Genomic DNA, 24,711 nt, shown 5'->3' on the forward strand with positions numbered 1-24,711 from the left:
GAGTACACAGAGCAGACTGCAGGATCAGAGCCTAGGGGCCTGATTCTGCCACCCTTACTCTGATTGTGTAGTACCTTACTCTGAGTAGTCCCATGGCTTTCTGCGGGACTATTCATAGATAGGCTTGGCAGAATTCAATATTTATTTTTTTATGATTTCAATGGATAATGTCAATGTTTATTTTTAAGCTTTATTTTTAGATTTTTATCAATTTAAATTTTCACAATTGTGCAAAATGAAGGGAGGCTGGGAGGCAGGGTCAATATCACTCGTCAAAAGATACAAAGTAAATATCCTTAAATCATACTCTCATAATTTCTCAAGCAGCATGTTTCTTACTTTGTCTAGCTCTAAATTTTGATTATTATTGATGGACAATTTTTTCATCAGTTTGTGAGTGTATGGTGAAATCGATATTTACTGAAATTTACCAATCAAAATCTAATCCTTCCAAGCCTACCTATGGAATGTGGCACTACTCAACATGGATAAGGGTGGCAGAATCCTAGTTTTTAACCTATTTCTATGGAAGCACACTATGCTCACCAACCATTTTTGTTGACTTAACTTTTTTTGTGTGTGCTAAGGTCAGATTTTCCTACAATGATTACTCTTGCTAATAATAGAAATGCAGAAACTGTTAGCAGTATATGTAAAATGATTGGCCAGGCAAAGTGCACACCCAGATAAATGGTTGTCACAATTTACTGTTTAGAAGAGTCCTTAAACAGAGAACATCACCACCAAAGACCACCACAGGGGACCTTATTTAGGCTACTATCAACTACTATCTTAACTCTTGAGTGCTTGACTTTGCAACCTAAATAACTTTCTTTTAATGCAGATTTATGCGGATTCTGGGAGGGAGTTTGGGTTCGGGAGGGGGCTCAGGACTGGGGCAGGGGCTTGGTGGAGTGAAGCGGGCTAGGGCCGGGTTGCTCCGCTTCCCGACGCTGCCAGTGAGTGCGGTGTTGCTGGGGAAGAGGTGGAATGGGGGCGGGCCGGTTGCCGGGGCTGGTGCTGCCGCGTATGCAGCATGCAGCTGCCTAGGGCACCATGAAATTTGGGTAAATTTGGTGCCCCAAATTTCACGGTGCCCTATGCAGCTGCATATGCTGCGTACGCCTAAGGACGGTCCTGAGCAAGAATAAATTATTTGGCACAGTATAAAGGTCCAGTTCTGTAAACACAAAATCAACTGACCATAGCAGTTTCTACCATGAGTAGTCTCATTACTATTAGTGGGACTACTCACAGTAGTAAGTACTACACTTGATAGAGTTTGTAAAATTGCAACTTAAGGCCCAAATTCTTAGTGTTAGGCAAAGGGGACTGCTTGTGGAGAGTTCATTAGAGGATTGGGGCCCATGAGAGTAAGAAGGAGTAATATTTTATTCAGTTCTGCTCATATTCCTGTGAAATGAAATTATAGCAAAAGGCAAGTAAATCAATATTCTTCATTATCAAGGCCCATTTTGCTCAGCCTAGCAACCTGATCAATGATAGGGTAAGAAATAATCGCCTCTTGAATAAACAATTAAATATACTTGGAAAAACTGAGCTTTACAGTTGTCAATGGCATTTCTGTCTATTGCTGGTGATGTTCACCCTACTCAACAATGTGATCATTTGTGACACTGTCAGTGTGGGAATCTAGGGTCAGAGTCTATAAACCGTCCACACCCACTCATTTTCAGATTGCAGGGCTTGGCTGATGACGTTAGGTCTGCATTCTTTGAAAAAGAAGTCACAAAGGGACATGAATGAGTCACACAAAATAGTGAGAGGAATGGAGAAGATAAATGATATAGAAGTCCCATTTACACTGGGTAGGTAGCAAGCTAAGAAACTGTGTTTCAACTCAGATCCAGCTGAACCAGTTTCTCACGTGACTTGGAAGGCCTGAGTGGATGACACTAAAAGCTTAGGCTATTTGAGCTTGTGTCAAATACAAAAACAAAGGATACACAAAGACAGATCACATGAAGAGACCTACCCTGCAGCCACTTTGCTCTTAGATCACTCAATGGAGTTCCAGGCATTGAGTATCTGCACGTTCAGCCTTGAATTATGCTGTCAAAGGCAACATATTTATATTGAACAACTAATATAGATAGTCTTAAGAGGAAGTTAGAACACTATTAGGAAACATACTGTTTGTTACAGCTTCTAATTTAAAGGGGGGAACAGACCTAGGTGGATTCTGTCCTGGCTTTCAACTTTCCTAAAAGAAAGTTTTCCTACTAATGCATTTTTAATTATTCAGAAAGGTCTTTTTATTTATTTTGCCCAGGGCCGGCTCTAGGATTTTTGCCGCCCCAAGCAGAAACAATTTTGCCCCCCCCACCGTTTTTTTCTTACCTCACCCCCGGCCCCGCCTCAGCTCCGCCCCTTCCCCAAATCCCCAGCCCTGCCTCCTCCCCCCAGGCTCTCAAGCCTAGGAGGGAGGGGGAGAAGCGGCGCGCGCACCGCGGCCACTCGGAGTCTCCCCCTCGCCTGGGAGGGAGGGGGAGCAGCGGCGCGCAAATCAGCTGTTTCGCGCGCCGCGACCGCTCGGGATCTCCCCCTCTCTCTCAGGTTTGAGAGCCTGGGAGGGAGGGGGAGCAGCGGCGCGCAAATCAGCTGTTTCGTGCGCCGCGGCCGCTCGGGATCTCCCCCTCCCTCCCAGGTTTGAGAGCCTGGGGACCGGGACCCTGGCTGGCAGGAGCCAGTTTGTACAGAAACTAAGGGTATGTCTACACTATGAAATTAAGTCGATTTTATAGAAGTCGATTTTTAGAAATCGATTTTATACAGTCGATTGCGTATGTCCCCACTTAGCGCATTAAGTCGGCGAAGTGCGTCCTCACTACCATGGCTAGCATCGACTTACAGAGTAGTGCACTGTGGGTAGCTATCCCACAGTTCCCGCAGTCTCCACTGCCCATTGGAATTCTGGGTTAAGCTCCCAATGCCTGATGGGGCAAAAACATTGTCGCGGGTGGTTTTGGGTACATGTCGTCAGTCGCCCCTCCCTCCGTGAAAGCAACAGCAGACAATCATTTCGCGCCTTTTTTCCTGGGTTACTCATGCAGACGCCATACTACGACAAGCATGGAGCCTGCTCAGCTCACCATCACCGCTGCTGTTGTGGGCAAGTCTGCTGTGGGGGCTGCTGTGATCCAAGTAGCCAATGCAATCATTGATGTTCTGTTATCAAGGGTAGTGACTCTGGGAAATGTGCAGGCCTTTTTAGATGTTAGGTGCATCATATTCCCGTCCTTTGTCGCTGGTGAAGAAGTCTTGCAGCCGTACATTCCAGTACGGTCGGTGCTGTAACACCCCATAGCACTTCTGTGGTTGACACATGTAACAGCTCCAGGGCTCTTGCTCTTTTGCCTTGGCCGAGGTACCTTGCAGTACCAGGAACTCCAAGCATTCGACACAGAAGCACCTGCAGCAGCTGGCATTGCTACACAGCAGCAGCTCCTTGCCTTCGCAGCAGATGGGGCAAGTAGGACTGGTACCCGTCCTCATCGTACATGTAGAAGAGCTCCAGGAATCAGGGCCAGATTAACTTTTTGTGGGCCTGGCGCCAAACTTATTTGTGGGCCCCCCTGGGGAATTATTGTAAAAGGGGCCGGGGGTAAAAGCACAGTGGGGCAGGAGCTAGGGTTGGTCTCTGGAGCAAGGGAGGGGTCAGGGGTAAACTGCAAGTGCAGCAGGGCTGGGGAGGGGGTAAACAGGATCCCTCCGCCCCTGCCCACATAGAGCGGGTACCTACCTGGTTCTAGCCCATTCTCTTTGTCTCTCTCTGCACTGAGCTGCCCCTCCTCCCACAGCAGCAGGACAGGTTCTCTTCCAGCCCTCTGGGGTGGGAGGAGTGGAGGCTAATGTGGTTACTCCTATAACCGGACATTTAGTTTCCAGTCAGCACTGCTAACCGGACACTCAGGTCCCGTTTTCTACTGGAAAACAGTCTAAAACTGGATACCTGTTAACAGGGCTGCCAGAAAGGCATGGGGGGGGGGGGGGGAAGCAATCATTTTTAAAAGTAAGAGGGCTAAGCCTTAAGGGGGGGCAAGTGGTGGGTGGGGTAGGGAGTGGAGAGGAGCTAGTGGGCAGGGCCATGTCTGCTGTACTGCCCAGGTAGGTTGGAGACTGTGGGGATCAGCTGACACAGTATCCAGGGCCGGTGCAAGGATATTTTGCACCCTAGGCGAAACTTCCACCTTGCGCCCCCCTCCTCCCCTCCAGAGCATCGCTTATTATAAATTTTCAAAAATGAATACAGTGGAGTCACATCTTACGCGGGGGTTAGGTTCTAAGGTCAGCGCGTAAGAGGAAAATCGCGTATAGTGAAAATTACCATAAACTACAGTACACATAGTATACATAGTATACACTGTATACACTAGAACAGGGGTTCTCAACCTACGGCACACGTGCCAAAGGTGGCACGCGAGCTGATTTTTTTTTTTAATGGCAGGCTGCGGGTCCCAGCCACCGCTGAGCCTACTGCCAGCCTGGGGTTCCGTTGACTCAGCTGCCAGCCGGGGTCCCAGCCGGCGACTCCGCTCAGCCTCCTGCCATTCACCCAGGCCAGCAGCAGGCTCAGCGGGGCCAGTGGCTGAGACCCTGGCTGGCAAGGGGCCAGCAGACGGAACCCCAGATCGTCAGCGGGCTGAGCAGGGCCGGCGGCCGGTCTGGGGTTCCGTCTGCTGGCTCCTGCCAGCCAGGGTCCCGGACGCCGGATCCGCTCAGCCTCCTGGCGGCCTGGGTGAATGGAAACCCAGGCCGCCAGGAGGCTGAGCGGATCCGGCGTCCGGGACCCCGACTGGCAAGGGGCCGGCAGCCGGAACTCCAGACCGGCAGTGGGCTGAGCGGGGCCGGTGGCTGGGACCTCAGCCTCCTGCCGGCCTGGGTGAACGGTACCCCAGACCATTCACCGAGGCCGGCAGGAGGCTGAGCGGAGTTGGCTGGGACCCCAGCAGGCTGAGCGGGGCTGGTGGCTGGGACCCCAGCTGCCAGGAGTCGGCCAACTGCTGGCCCTGCTCAGCCCGCTGCCGGCTGAGTGAACAGAACCCCAGGTCGGCAGCAGGCTCAGCGGCGGCCGGGACCCGCAGCCTGCCATTAAAAAAAATTGGCTTGCATGGGAAGGGTAGGGGGTGCAACTGGAGGAGGACAGGGAGGAAGATCTGGGAAAAGGGGGCAGCCTGTAAAAAAATCGCTTCCTTCCTGAGAAGCAGACTCACCCTGCCCGGGGTCCAGGCGGCGTGGCTGCTGCTCCCTCCCCCCCCCCCCCAAACAGCTGATCAGGACCAGGGAGAGAGAGTGAGAGGAGGAGGGATGAGTACACAACACGGTGGGGAAGAGGCGGGGGGAGGGGGAGGCCGGGGAGCTTTGCTGCCGGCTGCCCTGCAACAGCAGGACAGAGCCCCAGGCACAGCAGCACCAAGCTTCCTGGAGAAGAGAGGCTCGGCTGGGGCCCCTTTGGAGCGTGGGCCCGGCGCCAGTGGCGCCACTGGCACCATTATAAATCCGGTATTGCCAGGAATCGATCCCTACAAGTCTGACAAAGACCCCCCTCAAACAGCGGGTGGAGTGTGGCTGGGTTTTTTCTCCTGCATGATAAACAACTGTCTTCAAGGCTCCTGTTATTGTTTGTGACTTTGGAAAGCATTTGCTCTCTGCTCTGGTCCTCCTTCACCCGCTCCTTGCTGTTGTTGCAGAAATTAGTCTTTAGCCGCTTGGCCGGGGGTTCTGTGAACGTCTTCCCTGCCTGGCTCCTAGCAACCTCCAGGGCATAGTGTACAGCTCATTGATAGACCAGCTTATTAAACGTGGAGTGGTTGAAATGCTGCCTAAAAGCCATCAGACCCACCAGCTTGTTTGCTGAAACCTCAGAGAACTTCCCGTCCCCAAACCATTGCACCCAGCACATTCTGGAGATTGCCTGACGTTTGGATGTGATTCTGTAGTAGACGATGATTGCAGGCCACCAGGAGAAGCCCTTGATCTTCCCCAATATGAGCTCCCCAATTCCAAAATCTTTCCTATCCTGGTATTCCACCACTTCCCCTGCAACTCTGCTCTCCTGCTCCCCAGCGATGAGCTCTGGGGATCCGTTCTGGTCCTCCTGGGTGCTGCTGGCATACGTGGTACTGCTGCTCTGGGAGGACTCCTTGGAATCCTCCTCAGTGAGGTCGATCAGGGGCGCCTGGACAGACATGGCCATCCTCCTCTTAGAGCACCAAATAGGAGCCAGAGACTCCAGGTCATTCTCTTCTTTAAGTTTCATCTTATGGAGATTCAGTCCTGCCTGGAATACCATGCGAGCTGGAGGCTTCTGCCTCAGGCTGCTCTCCCAGCCAGCAGCACCACACAGTCGCACCTACCCCATGCTCCCATGGCTCATGAAGCCTGGACAGTAGTAAGGAGCAGTTCAACTATAGGCTGAGCAAGTGCAGAATGGTGGTAGAATGTGCCTCTGGACGTTTAAAAGGTCACTGGCGCTGTTTGCTGACTAGGTCAGACCTCAGCGCAACCAACATTCTCATTGTTATTGCTGCTTGATGTGTGCTCCATAATATCTGTGAGAGTAAGGGGGGAGACATTTATGGCGGGGTGGGAGGTTGAGGCAAATCGTCTGGCATCTGATTTTGAGCAGCCAGACACCAGGGTAATTAGAAGAGCACAGTAAGGCGCACTGCGCATCAGAGAGCCTTTGAAAACCAGTTTCATGACTGACCAGGCTTCAGTGTGACAATTGTGTGTGTTTCTCCTTGATGCAAACCCACCCCCTTTGTTGATTTTAATTCCCTGTAAGCCAACCACCCTCCCCCCTTTGAAATAAAGTAACTATTGTTTGAAACCATGCATTCTTTCTTTAATTAATTAATTTTAAAAAATGAGATAACGGACAAGGTAGCCTGGGTGGGGTGGTGGAGGAGGGAAGGACAAGGCCACATTGCTTATTGTAGCCACACTAAAAATCAAACTATTTGAATGACAGCCTTCTGTTGCTTGGGCCATCCTCTGCAGTGGAGTGGCTGGGTGCCCGGAGCCTCCCCCCTTGCGTTCTTGGGTGTCTGGGTGAGGAGGCTATGGAACATGGGGAGGAGGGTAAGCAGTTATACAGTGGATGCAGTGGGGGTCTGTGCTCTTGTTGGCTTTCCTGCAGCTCCAATAGATGCTTCATCATGTCCGTTTGCTCCCCCATTGGCCTCAGCATCACGTCCTGCCTCCACTCTTTGTGCTCACTTAATTTTTTCCTGGCCTCTGCCACTGAATGCCTCCATGCATTAAGCTGTACCCTATCAGTGCGGGAGTACTGCATGAGCTCGGAAAACATGTCATCGCGAGTGCGTTTTTTTCGCCTTCTAACCTGCGATAACCTCAGGGACGGAGATGATGGGGGAACGTAGAAACATTCTACGCTCTACGATTCTGGGGGGACTGCATGGTCACCTGTGCTGTTGAGTGCTGGTGAGTTTGCCACCCTGACCAAACAGGAAATGAAATTCAAAAGTTCCCGGGGCTTTTCCTGTGTACCTGGCTAGTGCATGGGAGTTCAAAGTGCTGTCCAGAGCAAAGAGCAGTCACAATGGAGCACTCTGGGATAGCTCCCGGAGGCCAATACTGTCGATTTGCGTCTGCACTACCCGAAATTCGACCCAGCAAGGTCAATTTTGGCACTACTCCCCTCGTCGGGGAGGAGTACAGAAGTCGATTTTTTTAAGAGCCCTTTAGGTCGACGGAACGGGGTTGGTTGTGTGGACGCAATCATTTTTAAATCAACCTAACGCGGCTACATTTGACCTGACCCCATAGTGTAGACCAGGGCTCAGGTTCTGGTAAGGGGACAGCATATCCTGGACTCTCCAGAATTATCAAATAGTCACAAAGACATGCTACTTGTGATCACCCCAGAAGTATTTTATCATTTAACACAAGTTATATTCAGTTCCTTATCCTCTAAGGAGCACTGAAAAAATGAAGGGGAGAGCGTGAAAGATGAGGTAGGAATTTGCCCCAAAACTGAGGTTTCTGGCAGAGAGTGGCATGTCCTGGGTTCTTCAGAATCAACTAACAGCCACAGGGCTGTGTCATTGAGGTGACCCAAGAGATATTTTCTCATTTTACAACAAGTCAAACCCAGTTCCTTATTCAAGGAGTTGTGGCAAAATGGAAAGGGAGAGGGGAGAGGGGAGGACAAGACGTGGCACAATTTGGTGCAGAAATTAAACCTCAGGTTTGGGAGTGGCATGTCTCAGGCCTGGTCTACACTACGAGTTTAGGTCAAATTTAGCAGCGTTAAATCGAATTAAGCCTGGACACGTTCACACGGCTAAGTCCCTTTTTTCGACTTAAAAGGCCCTTTAAACCGGTTTCTTTACTCCACCTCCGATGAGGGGATTAGCGATAAAATCGGCCTTAGCGGGTCGGAATTGGGGTAGTGTGAATGGAATTCGACGTTATTGGCCTCCGGGAGCTATCCCACAGTGCTTCATTGTGACCGCTCTGGACAGCACTCTCAACTCAGATGCACTGACCAGGTAGACATGAAAAGCCCCACGAACGTTTGAATTTCATTTCCTGTTTGCCCAGCGTGGAGAGCACAGGTGACCACGCAGAGCTCATCAGCACAGGTAACCGTGATGGAGTCCCAGGATCGCAAAAGAGCTCCATCATGGACCGAACGGGAGGTACGGGATCTGCTCGCCCTATGAGGAGATGAATCAGTGCTAGCTGAACTCCGTAGCAGTAAACGAAATGGCAAAATATTAGAAAAGGTCTCCAAGGCCATGAAGGACAGAGGCCATAACAGGGATGCACAGCAGTGCCGCGTGAAATTTAAGGAGCTAAGGCAAGCCTACCACAAAGCCAGAGAGGCAAACGGAAGGTCCGGGGCAGAGCCGCAAACATGCCACTTCTACGCAGAGCTGCATGCCATGCTAGGGGGTGCAGCCACCACTACCCCAACCGTGTGCTTTGACTCCTTCAATGGAGAAACACACAGGGAAGCGGGTTTGGGGTACGAGGAAGATGAGGATGAAGATAATGTAGATAGCTCACAGCAGCAAGGAAGCGGAGAAACCGGTTTCCCCAACAGCCAGGATATGTTTATCACCTTGGACCTGGAACCAGTAACCCCCGAACTCACCCAAGGCGTGCTCCCAGACCCTGAGGGCACACAGGGGACCTCTGGTGAGTGTACCTTTGTAAATATTACACATGGTTTAAAAGCAAGCGTGTTTAATGATTAATGATTAATTTGTCCTGGCAATCGCGGCCAGTACAGCTACTGGAAAAGTCTGTTAACGTGTATGGGGATGGAATGGAAATCCTCCAGGGACATCTCCAGAAAGCTCTCCTTCATGTACTCCCAAAGCCTTTGCAAAAGGTTTCTGGGGAGGGCTGCCTTATCCCGTCCACCATGGTGGGACACTTTACCACGCCAGGCCAGTAGCACGTAGTCTGGAATCATTGCATAACAAAGCAGGGCAGCGTATGGTCCCGGTGTTTGCTGGCATGCAGACAACATCCATTCCTTATCGCTCTTTGTTATCCTCAGGAGAGTGATATAATTCACGGTCACCTGGTTGAAATGGGGTGATTTTATTAAGGGGACATTCAGAGGTGCCCGTTCCTGCTCGGCTGAACAGAAATGTTCCCCGCTGTTAGCCACGCGGTGGGGGGGAGGGGTGAAGTGATCATCCCCGAGATTTGGGTGTGGGGGGGAGGGGACTTAGTTGGGTTTGTGCTGCATGTTAACCCTGAAACCGCAACCCCTCCTTTTACATTGCAAACCCATTTTAAATGGCCAACCCAACGGGTGCTTGGTATGGAAAATGAGAGCACTACTGTTTGAAACCATTCCCACATGTTAAGAAGGTTAAAAAAGCCAAAAGACTGTGTCTTACCATGGCTGCCTGCAAGCTGAAATCTGTGGCCTGGCACTGCGTGAGTGATCTCTCACACCAAACTGGCAGGCCCTCAATTTAAGAGGAAAAATACGACCTTGTAACGAAAGCACATGTGCTGTGTAATGTGAACAGCAAAATTTAACGTGAAACAGTGTACCCATTGTTCTCTAAAATGTGTCTTTTTTAACCACCTCTCCCTTCTCCTCCACCAGCTGCAAATGTTTCTCCTTCACAGAGGCTAGTGAAGATTAGAAGGAGAAAACGGCGGACTCGGGATGATATGTTCTCGGAGCTCCAGATGTCCTCCCACGCTGACAGAGCACAGCAGAATGCGTGGAGGCAGTCAATGTCAGACTACAGAAAAGCACAATATGAACGAGAGGAGAGGTGGCGGGCTGAATCGTGGGATGAACAGAGCAAGTGACGGGCTGAAGATGATCGTTGGCGTCAGCTTGCTGACAGAAGGCAACAGTCGATGCTCCGGCTGCTGGAGCATCAAACTGATATGCTCCAGCGTATGGTTGAGCTGCAGGAAAGGCAGCAGGAGCAGAGACCGCCGCTACAGCCTCTGTGTAACCAACAGCCCTCCTCCCCAAGTTCCATAGCCTCCTCACCCAGACGCCCAAGAACACGGTGGGGGGGCCTCCAGCCACCCAGTCACTCCACCCCAGATGATTGCCTGAGCATCAGAAGGCTGGCCTTCAATAAGAGTTAAAGTTTTAAACTGCAGTGTGTCCTTTTCCTTCCCTCCTCCCCCACCCATCCTGGGCTACCTTGGCAATTATCCGCCTAGCTGTGTGATGAATTAATAAAGAATGCATGAATGTGAAGTAACAATGACTTTATTGCCTCTGCAAGCGGTGCTTGAGGGGGGGAGGGGAAGGTGGGGTGGTTGGTTTACAGGGAAGTAGAGTGAACGGGGTGTGGGGGGGCGGAGGGTTCATCAAGGAGAAACAAACAGAAGTTTCATACCGTAGCCTGGCCAGTCACAAAACTCGTTTTCAAAGCTTCTCTGATGCGCACCAGGCCCTGCTGTGCTCTTCTAACCGCCCTGGTGTCTGGCTGCGCGTAATCAGCGGCCAGGTGATTTGCCTCAACCTCCCACCCCGCCATAAATGTCTCCCCCTTACTCTCACAGATATTGTGGCGCGCACAGCAAGCAGCAATAACAATGGGGATATTCTTTTCGCTGAGGTCTGAGCGAGTCAGTAAGCTGCGCAAGCGCGCTTTTAAACATCCAAATGCACATTCCACCACCATTCGGCACTTGCTCAGCCTGTAGTTGAACACGTCCTGACTACTGTCCAGGCTGCCTGTGTACGGCTTCATGAGCCATGGCATTAAGGTGTAGGCTGGGTCCCCAAGGATCATGATAGGCATTTCAACATCCCCAACGGTTAGTTTCTGGTCCGGGAAGAAAGTCCCTTCCTCCAGCTTTCGAAACAGACCAGAGTGCCTGAAGACGCGAGCATCATGTACCTTTCCCGGCCATCCCACGTTGATGTTGGTGAAACGTCCCTTGTGATCCACCAGGGCTTGCAGCAGCATTGAAAAGTACCCCTTGCGGTTTATGTACTCGGTGGCTTGGTGCTCCGGTGCCAAGATAGGGATATGGGTTCCGTCTATCGCCCCACCACAGTTTGGGAATCCCATTGCAGCAAAGCCATCCACTACGGCCTGCACGTTTCCCAGAGTCACTACCCTTGATATCACCGGGTCTTTTATTGCCCTGGCAACTTGGATCACAGCAGCCCCCACAGTAGATTTGCCCACTCCAAATTGATTCCCGACTGACCGGTAGCTGTCTGGCGTTGCAAGCTTCCACAGGGCTATCGCCACTCGCTTCTCAACTGTGAGGGCTGCTCTCATCCTGGTATTCTGGCGCTTCAGGGCAGGGGAAAGCAAGTCACAAAGTTCCATGAAAGTGCCCTTACGCATGCGAAAGTTTCGCAGACACTGGGAATCGTCCCACACCTGCAACACGATGCGGTCCCACCAGTCTGTGCTTGTTTCCCGGTCCCAGAATCGGCGTTCCACGGCATGAACCTGCCCCAGTAACACCATGATTTGCACATTGTTGGGGCCTGTGCCTTGTGAGAGGTCTATGTCCATGTCAATTTCCTCATCACTCTCGTCGCCGCGCTGCAATCGCCTCCTCGGCTGGTCCTGGTTTTTCTTTGGCATGTCCTGGCTCTGCATATACTCCAGGACAATGCGCGTGGTGTTCATAGTGCTCATAATTGCTGCGGTGATCTGAGCGGGCTCCATGATCCCAGTGCTATGGCGTCTGGTCTGAAAAAAGGCGCGAAACTAGTATCTGATGGACCGGGGGAGGGAGGGAGGGGCGAGTGACGACATGGCGTACAGGTACAGGGAATTAAAATCAACAAAGGTGGCTGTGCATCAGGGAGAACACAAACAACTGTCACACAGAATGGCCGCCCGCAAAGATTGAACTCAAAACCCTGGGTTTAGCAGGCTGCTGATTTCGGAGGGAGGGGGAAGCAAATGAATACAGAACAAATCTATTTTTTACATCTTAAGCTGGCAGACGACGGTGCAGCATGACTGATAGCCCTCGGCATCTTCTGGGTGCTTGGCAGAAAATACTGGGCGCTTGGCAGAAAATAGCGTACTACGACTGATAGCCATCATCGTCATTGGGAAGGCAGCGACTGGGGGACATACGGAGTTTCAGCCACTGCAGTACGACGACGACGGATACCAGTCATAATACACCATCTTCTACCAAAAGGCAAGGGGCTGCTGCTGTGTAGCAATGCAGCCCCACGTCTGCCAGCCCCACGTCTGCCAGCACCCAGATCGCCGATGAAGGCTACCAGTCATACTGCACCGTCTACTGCCAAAAGGCAATTAGCTACTGCTGTGTAGCAATGCAGTACCATGTCTGCCGGCACCCAGATGACATATGGTGACGGTGAGCTGAGCTGAGCGGGCTCCATGCTTGGCGTGGTATGTTGTCTGCACAGGTAACCCAGGTAAGAAGGCGCGAATCAATTGTCTGCCGTTGCTCTGATGGAGGGGGAGGGGCCTGACGACATGTACCCAGAACCCCCCGCGACACTGTTTTGCATCATTCAGGCATTAGGATCTCAACCCAGAATTCCAATGGGCGGCGGAGACTGCGGGAACTGTGGGATAGCTACCCATAGTGCAATGCTCCGGAAGTCGACACTAGCCTCGGTACTGTGGACGCGGTCCGCCGACTTAATGCACTTAGAGTATTTTATGTGGGGACACACACAATCGGCAGTATACAACCGATTTCTATAAAACCGGCTTCTATAAATTCGACCTAATTTCGTAGTGTAGACATACCCTCAGGTTCTTCAGAAATGTTGAATGGTTGCAGATATGAATCACTTGGGGTGACAATTTGTCTTTGACACATCCTCAAATCTCAGTTACTTATTCAAAGTAAGAGACATTTACATTGTATGGATCAGAAGCTTTGCTTGTGTCTCAGAAAAGTGTATTCTTAAAAACAGTTCTATTGCAATACAAAGTTTTACTTGTTTTTTTTAAGTCAGCCTCTGAATAAGGAACAAAGAACCAACTTCAGCCTCATAAGATTGTGAGCTGTGTTATTCATATTCCTCATACCTAAAAATAACAATGGTTTAAACAAAACCTGGGTCCCAATCCTGCAAGGTTTATTACAAATGCTTAACTTTAAGAAAATCTGAAGTTAAAAGAATTACTTACATGCTTAAAATTAAGTACATGCAAATCAGAGATGTCTCTCAATTTAATAAAATCACCAGAAACATGTCATGCGTAGTGTAAATATTCTCACTCTGTAATATGGTAACAGCCCGTTAAATAGAAAAATCAGATTATTATATTACTGTATATTTCTCTAAACAAAAGCTCGCTGTTGTAATGGTTATTTTTGTTTCTGATATTTATATAGCAAGGATTTTTAAACCTACTAAAACTTCCTAAATAAAGTTAAAAAACCCTTCCTAAATCAATAGTTTTAGAAAAAGTTATTCTGCTATAGCTAAACTGGGGCTTGGGTTACACTTAAAAATTAGATTATGATAGCTACATCAGTCTGGGCTGTAAAAAAAAACCCACACCCCTGACCAACATAGCTATTCCAACCTAACCCCCAGTGTAGACACAGCTATGTTGATGGGAGAATGCTTCTGTTGACACAGCTAACTTGGGGTATGTCTACACTACAGCAGCACAGCTGTGATACTGCAGCTGGGGCATAGACACTTTCTACATTGATGGATAGATTTTTTCCCCATTGATGTAGTTAATTGACCTCTCTGAAAAGCAGTAGCTGGTCAATGGAAGAAATCTTCTATCAACCTAACTGTGTCTCCAGTGGAGGCTATGTTGCATAAGGCATCAAATTTTTCACAGCCCTAAGCAATGCAGCCAGGCTGACCTAAGTTTTAGGTGTAAACCATGCCTTTGTTTGAGCAGGTTGTGTTACTATGTGGACAGAAAACCCTTCCACTGGTGTATGCTGCATGTATGCTATAAGGCAGAGGTAGGCAACCTATGGCATGTGTGAGCTGATTTTCAGTGGCACTCACACTGCCCAGGTCCTGGCCACCGGTCTGGGGGGGCTCTGCATTTTAATTTAATTTTAAATTAAAACATTTTAAAAACCTTATTTACTTTACATACAATAGTTTAGTTATATATTATTAGTTATATATTATAGACTTATAGAAAGAGACCTTCTAAAAAGGTTAAAATGTATTACTGGCACGCGAAACCTTAAATTAGAGTGAATAAATGAAGACTCGGCACACCACTTCTGAAAGTGCTATAGGGTTATACACCGCTACCTCGATATAACGCGACCCGATATTACACGAATTCGGATATAATGCGGTAAAGCAGCGCTCCGGGGGGGCGGGGCTGTGCGCTCCGGTGGATCAAAGCAAATTCAATATAATGCGGTTTCACCTATAACGCAGTAAGATTTTTTGGCTCCCGAGGACAGCGTTATATCGAGGTAGAGGTGGATTGGCATAGCTACAATGACATACCTACGCCAACACACAAACAGCCCAATACAACAATTGGGATATCTGGGAATCTGAGATGAGCTTAAAAAATTAGATCATAGGTATCACGAACAAGAAAGGGGCATGTTTATTCCACTAGCAAAGGGGTCATAGAAAAGTGAGTTCCCACGCCTCAAAACCAAAAGAAGGCAGGGATCACTCCAGGATGAGTAACAGTTTCTTCTTGTCCTGGAGAGCAAAACCTCCTAGTGCAGGTCATGTCCTGTTTTCATTCATGACGTTCCTCATTTCCTCCATCATCCTTTCCCTCCCCTTTCTATGCACCTTGCCCTCCTCTCCTCTCGCTTTCCCTTGCCTCTACTCGCCCTGTAGATCCCTCCTCTTTCCAACCCACTCCGTCCTCGGTCATTGTATTGGCACGTACTCAGCTTGCCAAGGGCCATCAGACCCCGCTACCTGTTTCCAGGCCAAGCCCCTCAGGACCAGGGGATCCCGTCCCATGGCTCCCCTACTGCTGCCCCCTCAATGCCCTTCTTCCCAGTGCCCTCCTGCCTTGCTCCGCTCCCCCGGAGGTGAGCCCTCTCCCCCACCCCATTGTCTCCTTGCTTCACCCCGCCCCGGAAGAGCTATATATGGTCGCCGGCCCCGGGGCGCCCCAGGTGAGGCACCGAGGCTGGGACCCCGCCCCCACTGAGTCACTCAGTTTCGCTCAGGCGCAGCGGGGTTTATTAGCCCGTCCTGGCCGGGTGGGGCAGCGCCAGCGATCGCAGGGGGAGGAGCGGCGGTGGCAGCAGCGGCCCCAGGTGGGTGTAACCGGAGAAGGGAGGCGCGGCGCGGCGAGGCTCGGTCACTACCTGCGGAACCTGTCGGGCAGCTCAATCAGTGACTGGGAGCGGTTCCCCGAGGCGCACGCACAGGTCGCTCTCCCGCAGCCTACAGGGCCAAGCGCTCCGGACCCCGGATCCCCGACTCCCCGCCCGCTAGCCATGGAGCTGCTCCGCGGGGCTGCGCTGCTGCTGCTGGTGGCCGCCGTGTGCTGGGCTCAGCAGGACCAGAGTGAGTACCCCCCCCGCCCGCCCGCGGGGTGCCCGAGATGGCCCGGCCCGGGGAGCTGCCGCTCGGTCCCGCGCCCCAAAACGGGACCTCCCGCCCTTGGGCAGCGGCTGGCCGGGCTCCTTGTGCGGCAGGGCGAGGCGAGCTCCGCCGCGGCGCTCCAGACGCCGCTGGGGCTGTGGCTAACGCGGGCTCCGCCTGCTCCTGGGGGGCCGAGCCCCCGGGGGAGGGAGCCGGGCGCGCCGCAGGGCTGGGAAAGCGCCGGGCGGGAGCGCCCCGTTCCCATCTGGGCGGCTGAGCCGCGCCCCGAGCACCTGCTGGGCTCTGGCTGGGTCTCGATAACCCCCCCCCCCCCGTCTAACGTCCCGCTCCCGAGCTGCCCCCGCCCTGCTCCTCCGTGCGGTGCCGAGCCCGGGAGTTTCCCGTGGGCAGGCTGCGAAGGGGCGCGCACGGCGGATCCTGGGGGCGCTGCACGGAGAAATACTTGGCCGTCTGGGGGGAGGCGAAACCATCTGTTGGGTGTGGGGCCGGTCTCAGCATGGCCTGAGGAGCCGAGAAATTCTCCCTTCCAGTTCCTGTTTTGAGGTGCGCAGGTTGGCCTGGCGCTAGTCACTCCGCTACGCTTTGTCTCGGCACTCGTCCGCAAAGTGCTAAAAGGGGAAGTGGGCCATGTTTGTAAAGGGTTAAGTACTCACAGCGTTCTTGGGGGTTTTAAATCTCTCTAGGTTGTACATGTGCCAACAACAAACGCACAATCAGCTGCACTAACAATTCCGGTATCTGCGAGTGTACATCCATTGGGTCACAAGTCACAATCCAGTGTGACACACGTAAGTATCGCCTACGCTCCTTGGTTTGGACAGCTTCTTACTGTTATCTTTTCGGGTGACAAATAACTTACTAGGTCTGACCACTGGACTGCTTTGGCAGTGATTGGTGCTGACTGCTTCAGAGGAAAGGACAAGAAGCCACAAAATGGGCACTTAAGGAATAATTCACCCTTAGGGAAAGCTTCCTAACCCTCTGTTACTGATTGAAAAGGTTATAAACCCCTCATGCTCCGGGTCAAATTTGTTTGTCGTGTCTAAACAAGTTCTCATTATTCAAATCTATATATACACCCCCCCTTTTTTAAAAAAAAAAATCCTTGTCCTCTGTCCCCTGGTAAGGCCTTCCACAGATGACTTTTGTGTAATGTTTCCTTTTAGCAGCTTTAAAATTGCTGCCTTTCAATACAACATCATTCTACATATAGCAAACCAAAACCAGTCAATGATGTTTTGAACCAATGGTTCTGGTAACTTTCAAGATAAAACTTTTTTTTTTTTTTTTTTTAACTATTCTTAGTGACTTCAAAATGTCTGCTGATGAAGGCAGAAATGGCTGCCTTAAAGAAGTCTGGTCGTAGGGAGAGACCAAAGTATGCATATGTAGACAACGATGGCATTTATGATCCTGACTGTGAAAACAGTGGCATCTTCAAGGCTAGGCAGTGCAATGGAACTTCCTGCTGGTGTGTGAACAGTGCTGGAGCAAGAAGAACTGAAAAGGGTGACACAAACTTTCAGTGCAGTGAACTAGTCAGAACAAGGTCAGTCTTGTAATACATTATGGTGCCATAGTCTAATAGTACATGACTTGCCCACTGTATTTTGTACATAAGGGAGAACTTAGGAGTGTATATGTGAACCAAGAATCCAGTGGTCCTAACCTCCTAATAACTTAATCAGTTTTAAAATAATTTGATACTTCATTTAATACGTCTGTGTGAATGTGCAGGGAATGGTGGAAAGAAGTTTTTAGTCCTTCTTGCTCACAACTTAATTTAAAAATAAAAATCGGGTAACATGGACCTCCGAACATGAGTAGGCAAAATATTTTAATATGTTGGTGTACCTGACTTTGTAGATACTTAAAATATTTGCTCTAACTGCTTGGCTTTTATATTTCAGCTGGATCATCATTGAAACAAAACATGCTGAGAGAAGTACAGCTGTGGATCCTTCTCGTTTGAAGGAGTAAGTGCATCAAATTAAAACATCTGCTGTTTGCTATAGTATGCAGTTGAGGATGTTTATTTTTCACTAGTACATTTAAACTAGGGCTGTCAATTAATTGCAGTTAACTCCAGCGATTAACTCAAAACAAATTAACAGAACGATTAATTTTTTAATCAAGCTAATAACACTGTTAAACAATAATAGAATACCGTTTTAAATTTATTATTCACATTTTTGGATGTTTTTCTAAATTTACAAATATATTGATTTCAGTTACAATACAAAGTGTACAGTGCTCCCTTTTATTTTGATTACATATATTTGCTCTGTAAAAAAGATAAACAAAAGAAATAGTATTTTTCAATTCACCTCTTACAAGTACTGTAGTGCAACTTACAAATGTAGATTTGTTTTGTGTTTGTTTGTTTGGAAGTGAAGTTATGTAACAAACCAACAACAATGTAGGCTCTAAAGTTTTACAAGTCCACTCAGTCCTACTTCTTGTTTGTCTTAGCATTTGGCTGAACAAGTTTTTTGACATTTACAGGAGATAATGCTGCCCGCTTCTTATTTACAATGTCACCTGAAAGTGAGACCAGGCGTTTGCATGGCGGTTCTGTAGCCAGCATTGTAAGGTATTTACATGCCAGATAGCATGAAGGGGCATATAAATATTTAGCATATCTGGCAAGTAAATACCTTACAATGCTGGCTACAGAACCGCCATGCAAACGCCTGGTCTCACTTTCAGGTGACATTGTAAATAAGAAGTGGGCAGCATTGTTTACATTTATGGGAGATAATCTTAGCGATTGGCTGAACAAGAAGTAGGATTGAGAGGACTTGTAGGCACTTAAAGGTTTCCTTTGTTTTTTGAGTGCAGTTATAGATTTGTTACATATGAAAAATACTATTTCTTTTTTTTAACAGTGCAAATATTTGTAATCAAAAATAGTATAAAGTGAGCACTGTATGCTTTGTTGTAATTGAAATATATTTTTAAACATAGAAAACATCCATAAATATTTAAATGGTATTCCATTATTGTTTAACAGTGCAATTAATCGCAATTATTTTTTTTAATCTCGTGATTAATTTTTTAATTGTTTAACAGCTCTAATTTAAACTAAGTAAAATAAAAATTCTTAGGTTTGGCAATATTGTAGTTAGAACACCAAAAATAATTGGCCTTCTGGTTTGAGCCTTTGAGTTACACTTGCGTCCCACTATCTTGCTCTTCCCTGCAACTGTGAGGGCTAGAAATTTAAGATTAAAACTGTCATATAATCACTTGAGACTGAGGTGGGGTTTTAATAATAAAAAGGCAAATATTGCAAGCGTCACAATACCTGACTTACTTTATTAGAAGTTTTGACTTGGCCTTCACAATGCTTTATCATACACTCCCATGAAAGTGCCAATTGCCACTGGAGCTGTTGCTATATGTTGAACATAATTCCTCCTATAGGCCTCTTATTACTCATGAAAATGAAGACTCCCAATATGTTTGGGTGGCTGTTTAGCTTCTGTGTAAACTTAGAGTTGCTACATTTTAATATTGTAATTTTTTTTGCAGAACCATCAAAAATGAATTTAACACGCGTTACTTGCTGAATCCAAAGTATATAAATGATGTTCTGGTAAGAGGCATACCTTTTTCTTTACTTAGAAATATATCTGGAAGTCATCTTAATATCACTTTAAGATTGAGCTCATACAAAGCAAGCATTCTGGTGCTAGTATGACTATAAAACACTGTTAAATTGGAATATTCCAGTTGAATAGAAAGGATGATGGTATTGTTTCAGTGTAATCATTCAATTGACTAAAGTAGAGACTGAAGGGTAGGCAGTGCCTAGATCTGGATTAGATTTAGAGTTGGATTTTCTCCATTCTCTCCCCAAGAAGGGAGGAGATGTGCCTTGTTTGTGGGGAATCTACTCCTACTGTAGAACATGCTTCTGAGACACTGCCCCTACCTTCCCTTTCCTGTGAATCCTGTCCTGACAATCTCTTCAGACATGACCAAAATCTTGAGCTGCTCATGAATTGGAAAAATCAGAGTAAAGGCTGCTGCAAATTCTCATCAATTCACTGTCCAAAATAATTCTAAAATTCCTCCTCCCACCATATAGATAACTTGTATTGGAACCATGGAATGGTTAAGCAGCATCTAGTGTGCTATTTTTGGTATTTCCATCTTCTTGGTCTCAATCTGTAAAACTGCTCATCAGTAACATTAAAAAGAGCATAACTCTATGGGATTGCTTTAAAACATTATAAATGACTTGTTAATTTTTTCATTAGTCCAGTTGTTTACAAGGAAGTAATAACAGTAACACTGCTTTCACTCTTGCAGTATGAAAACCCTTATATCACTATTGAACTGAAGCAAAATGTTTCCCAGAAGTCTGGCAAGGATGTGGATATAGCTGATGTGGCGTACTACTTTGAAAAAGATGTAAGACTGCATTAATAGTTTGCTTTCAAAACAGTGACTTCTAACAACTATATTCAAGTGTACTGGCTTATAATTTGAGTTGTATCCAACATTGTTTTTAGATGGATTATTGCATAAGAGCAGTGTGCTAATAAGTACCTCTTCAACCTCTCACAGGTCAAAGGTGACTCTCTACTTCAGAATGGCATGCTACAGATTAACATCAGTGAAGAACCTCTAAAATTTGATCAAGCTCTAATCTACTATGTTGATGAAAAGCCACCGGAGTTTTCCATGAAACGTCTGACTGCTGGCGTTATTGCCGTCATTGTAGTGGTGATACTAGCAATTGTTGCTGGAATTGTTGTACTGGTAAGTTTAGTTGTAAACAAGTTTAGTAATACTGGCAATGTACACTTTGTACCAGCACTCTAGACCAGTCGTCCCAAACTTTTTTCTCAGCTGCAGCACACCTCAAGCTCCAGGGGCTCTTCCTTCTCCTACCCCCCTCCCCAGCAAATGACTACAGGAGGGAAGGGGACGGGCACAGGAGCTGACCTGTTGATCACACGAGAGGGGAGGGAGGAAGAGCGAGTAAGCTCTGGTTGGTTGCTCTGCCCTGAAATAGGCGAGGCCGATGGCTAATGAGAAGGTGGCGTTCCCTCACTTGTTCTCACATGTACTTTTTCAAAAAATTCCACAGCACACCTGTTTGGGCCTGACGGCACACGGCTGTGCTATGGCACACCAGTTGGGAAACATTAGTGTAGACTACAGAGAAGCAATCATGTATATTACAGCAGAAAATGATTTCTGTAAAATCAGTTGCACTCAGTCTGTAATCTGACTGTAAAAAAAAAAAAATGACAGACCTCATACTTGTCTCCTTCTGAGCTCAGACTCTGAATGAAAAGCCTGTTTTTGTTCTTTGTTTTCTCTGTAGCTCTGGTGCAGCACACAAGTAGGTGATCTTTTGGAGATAGGAGGGATTGGGAGAGTGGAAGATAAGATAACTTAAATCTGTATCTGGATGGAGATAAGGTGGTTTTTTAAATCTGCTAGTCCAGTGTAGTAAAGTGGGTAGCAGAAACTCTTTTTTTCTTTCCCTTCCTTAAGGACTCACGGTTTGGGAAACTTTAAAGCACCGAGCAGGCATGAAGCTTAACACTGAATTGTGATGCTTGACTTAACTGTCTAACCTGTCTGTCTTTTACAGGTTATCACTAGGAGAAGGAGAGGAAAGTATGAGAAGAGTGAGGTAAGTTCTAAAAGACCCAAAACACTTCATTAGATAGTCCATGCCTTCATAGAAGTTTGTGTCACTTTCCTCCGGATTTTTCTAGGGGGAAAGACTCATTTTCCAACTAAGGCAAAATTTGTTTTTGTGTGGGTTGCAAAACAAATGTCAAAGCTTTGTGTCCATATACAAGTGACTCTAGCTGCAATGACTTAGTGTGGCCAGAGCTCATGGTTTTTAATACTTGCTGGCCACTTGCTGTGTAATAAACCAGTTATTGTAAGTCCATATTTCTGTTTAGGTACACCCTTTCCTAATATCCACAGGATTATGACTATATACAAGTAATGTTCTTGGTGATGGGGGCAGTCTGATGCCAAGAGGAACTGTTGTCTGGTACTTCTGTACCTTGAGACTGAGGCCTCAAATGAGAGAGGCATAAAGCATCTAGCTTAAAACTTCTTCACTTCTGCTCTCTGCCACGCGGAAGGAAAAATTCAAATTTGGGGTTTCTTGAAGTAGCACTGGCAAGCCTAGAATTGTGTGATGTCACAGCAGTAGAAGTAGCAGCTGCATCACCAGATTTGACTAGATCTCCTGGTTGCAGACTATGATCTATGTACTGATGTCTAATAAACACCCTTTTGGAAAAGGGAGACGCAACTCTAAAACTTGTCATAGCATTGTGACAGACCTCTTATATGAGCAAGGTTAATGCATATTTGGTGCACTAAGCCCAAACATTTATGCAGGCATTAAGTTCCCAGTAACGGAGTTAAGCCCATGAGTAAGTGTTCGCAGGAGGAGGATTTTATTTTCTATTTGGCTGAGTGAAGCTATGGCCATGAATTACGCAACCATGGGATGAAAATGTCTGGCTTTGATAGGTGTTTGGGGCAGTGGCAAAGCTAATAGAGGGACAGGGGAGTGACTGCTGCCACCTCCCTCCCCCCAGTGGCTTTAAGGAGGTAAATAGAATTGTCTTCCAACATCTGTACCATTAACATTTTTCTCCTCTTCCTTCCCCACCAGGCAAAGGAAATGAATGAAATGCAAAGAGAACTAAACCCATAACTGAAGTCACTAGAAGACAAATTGTGAACTAAGACTAGAAGTGTGGATTTAAATTTGTGTATGTTTGGTCTACGGGGAAAAATTATGTAACTTGGTGATCTCTCAAATTTGAATGAGCATAGATAGGATAAGTACTAGTACTATTGTCGCCAATCTTGAGGGGGTGGGAGGGGTACAGGTTTAATTTGGGATCTGGCTAACTCCAAGAGATTGTAATGATGAACTGAACTGCAGAAGTGTTGCAGTAACTCGTACGTCAGAGTTACAGATCTATTACAAACTTCCTACTACAAATAATGGAAAATTAATCTAAATACACATTTTATTTTTTTGAGGCTGGCCTTGTCAGGATATAGCTACAGAACTCCGAATACCTGCTATCTGGCTCATGTACAGTTGAATATGGCTTTGTTTTTAAGGATGTCTGTATTGTACACTGTCTTTGATACATTTGCTGTAACTTTTTTATGACTTGAATTTAATAAAACTCTAAAACAAATTGCCTGCTATTATAGTCACTTTAGTTTAACTAGACTAGCAGAATAATATAATATCCTCTGTGCTACCGTGTAAAAATATCTACAGAAGAAAGTAAGCAACCCAGACATGCATGTGATCCAATCTTCCCAGAGAAATTCAAGTGCCATGTCGTACGTGCACCTAAACATCCTTATTGTATTGGCCAACCACCTTTCTGGCTGGGCGCAAACTGTTTAAGCTCTTGTCTTCTGGCATGCTTGTTGCAGACAGGATATAAACATGGCATCCATTTCTATTTTAAATGGATAAATTGTATCAAAGCCAAAGACTACCCAGTTGTTAAATACTAACACAGTAAATGCATGTGTAGCTTTGATTTGTGGGGAAGGGGGTCCTCGTCCATATAATTGTACAACTGTATTTAAAAAATGCAGATTCCTATGACACAAGTTCCTCAACCCCAGTTCCTACTCAGTAAGGAACTCAGTATTTTATCCAGACTTGCCCTTTTAATACATTGTTAGCTGTGCCTATCATGAGCTTTGCATAAATCATAATGTATAATCTTTCAAGTGCCAAAAATCTTGGGGGTGGGGGCAAGATCTAATGTAAAAATGGCTGTCAAACACCTCCAAATAAAAACTGTTTAAAAAATTTTTGGATTAGTAATACTTAAGATTTTTGTCATGGTTATTTTTAGTGACATTCAGGGACAGGTGGCGATACGCAAAAATTCACAGAAGCCTGCAACCTGTCCTTGACTGTCACTAAAAATAATGGGGGAGAGGGGGACTGACCACTGGAGTGAAATGAAGCCTCAGTTGCTGTCATGGGAGTGTGTGTGTGGGGGGGGGGGCAGACAGCTCCAGTCCCTGCCCCCACTCAGGCTAAAGCTGAGGAAGTCAGAGGTTCCTTAAAGTAACAGAATCCATAACTAAATTGGATCCTTGGTAATTATCAATACTCAGCAGAACAGAGGGCTGTTTCAATATCCAATCAAGCTTTGTCTCTAGTTTTGACTGGAGAACTCCTTTCTTGTTTTTTAAAAGGTTGCAAGAATATAAGAGGTTCATCCATTTTTGAGCTGAGTTTAACTTGAAGTCTCTACTAAAAGTAGTGATCCCTTCCCCTTCCTCCAATTCTTCTAACAATAAACCCTAAATCACAAATCTTAACCCAGTTGCTTTCAGTCTAAGATGTGTAACAAACTGAATACTAGGTAACTTTAATGGCTCTGCTCTCATGGTTGAGGTTTTACTACATATTCAGGCTTGTTAATGGAAATGTTCCTGTGGAGTCTGGTTGCTTTGGACTCAGTACTCCAGTCTCAAAGGGAACAGGTTTTAAACCTGTAGATGCTGTGGAGCACACTGGAAATACTGAGGGGTTATGGTGCAGTGGAAGCTTGCACCATAGTTAAGGTTGCATTACAGATTTCTGTTTAACAGGAGCTTTAAATTTTTGTTAAAATCTCACTGAAATGGAAAATGCCGAAAGGCAATGT

At 47.2% G+C, this 24,711-nt stretch overlaps 1 protein-coding gene and 1 pseudogene across 1 annotated transcript; one reads left to right on the forward strand and one right to left on the reverse strand.

Annotated features, from left to right (window-relative positions):
- Positions 1–3,231: 3,231 nt before the first annotated feature.
- On the reverse strand, positions 3,232–6,355 carry LOC135876300 (DNA (cytosine-5)-methyltransferase 3B-like; annotated as a pseudogene).
- A 9,554-nt stretch (positions 6,356–15,909) lies between these two features.
- Positions 15,910–22,727, forward strand: EPCAM (epithelial cell adhesion molecule). Its single transcript, XM_065401669.1, has 9 exons — positions 15,910–15,979; positions 16,702–16,806; positions 17,324–17,567; positions 17,929–17,994; positions 19,553–19,616; positions 20,336–20,437; positions 20,594–20,788; positions 21,633–21,674; positions 22,686–22,727. Exons 1-9 carry the CDS (start codon positions 15,910–15,912, stop codon positions 22,725–22,727), a joined length of 930 nt encoding a protein of 309 aa, XP_065257741.1.
- The last annotated feature ends 1,984 nt before the right edge of the window (positions 22,728–24,711 follow it).

The sequence above is a fragment of the Emys orbicularis genome, chromosome 3 (assembly GCF_028017835.1).
Source record: "Emys orbicularis isolate rEmyOrb1 chromosome 3, rEmyOrb1.hap1, whole genome shotgun sequence".
NCBI lineage: Eukaryota > Metazoa > Chordata > Testudines > Emydidae > Emys > Emys orbicularis.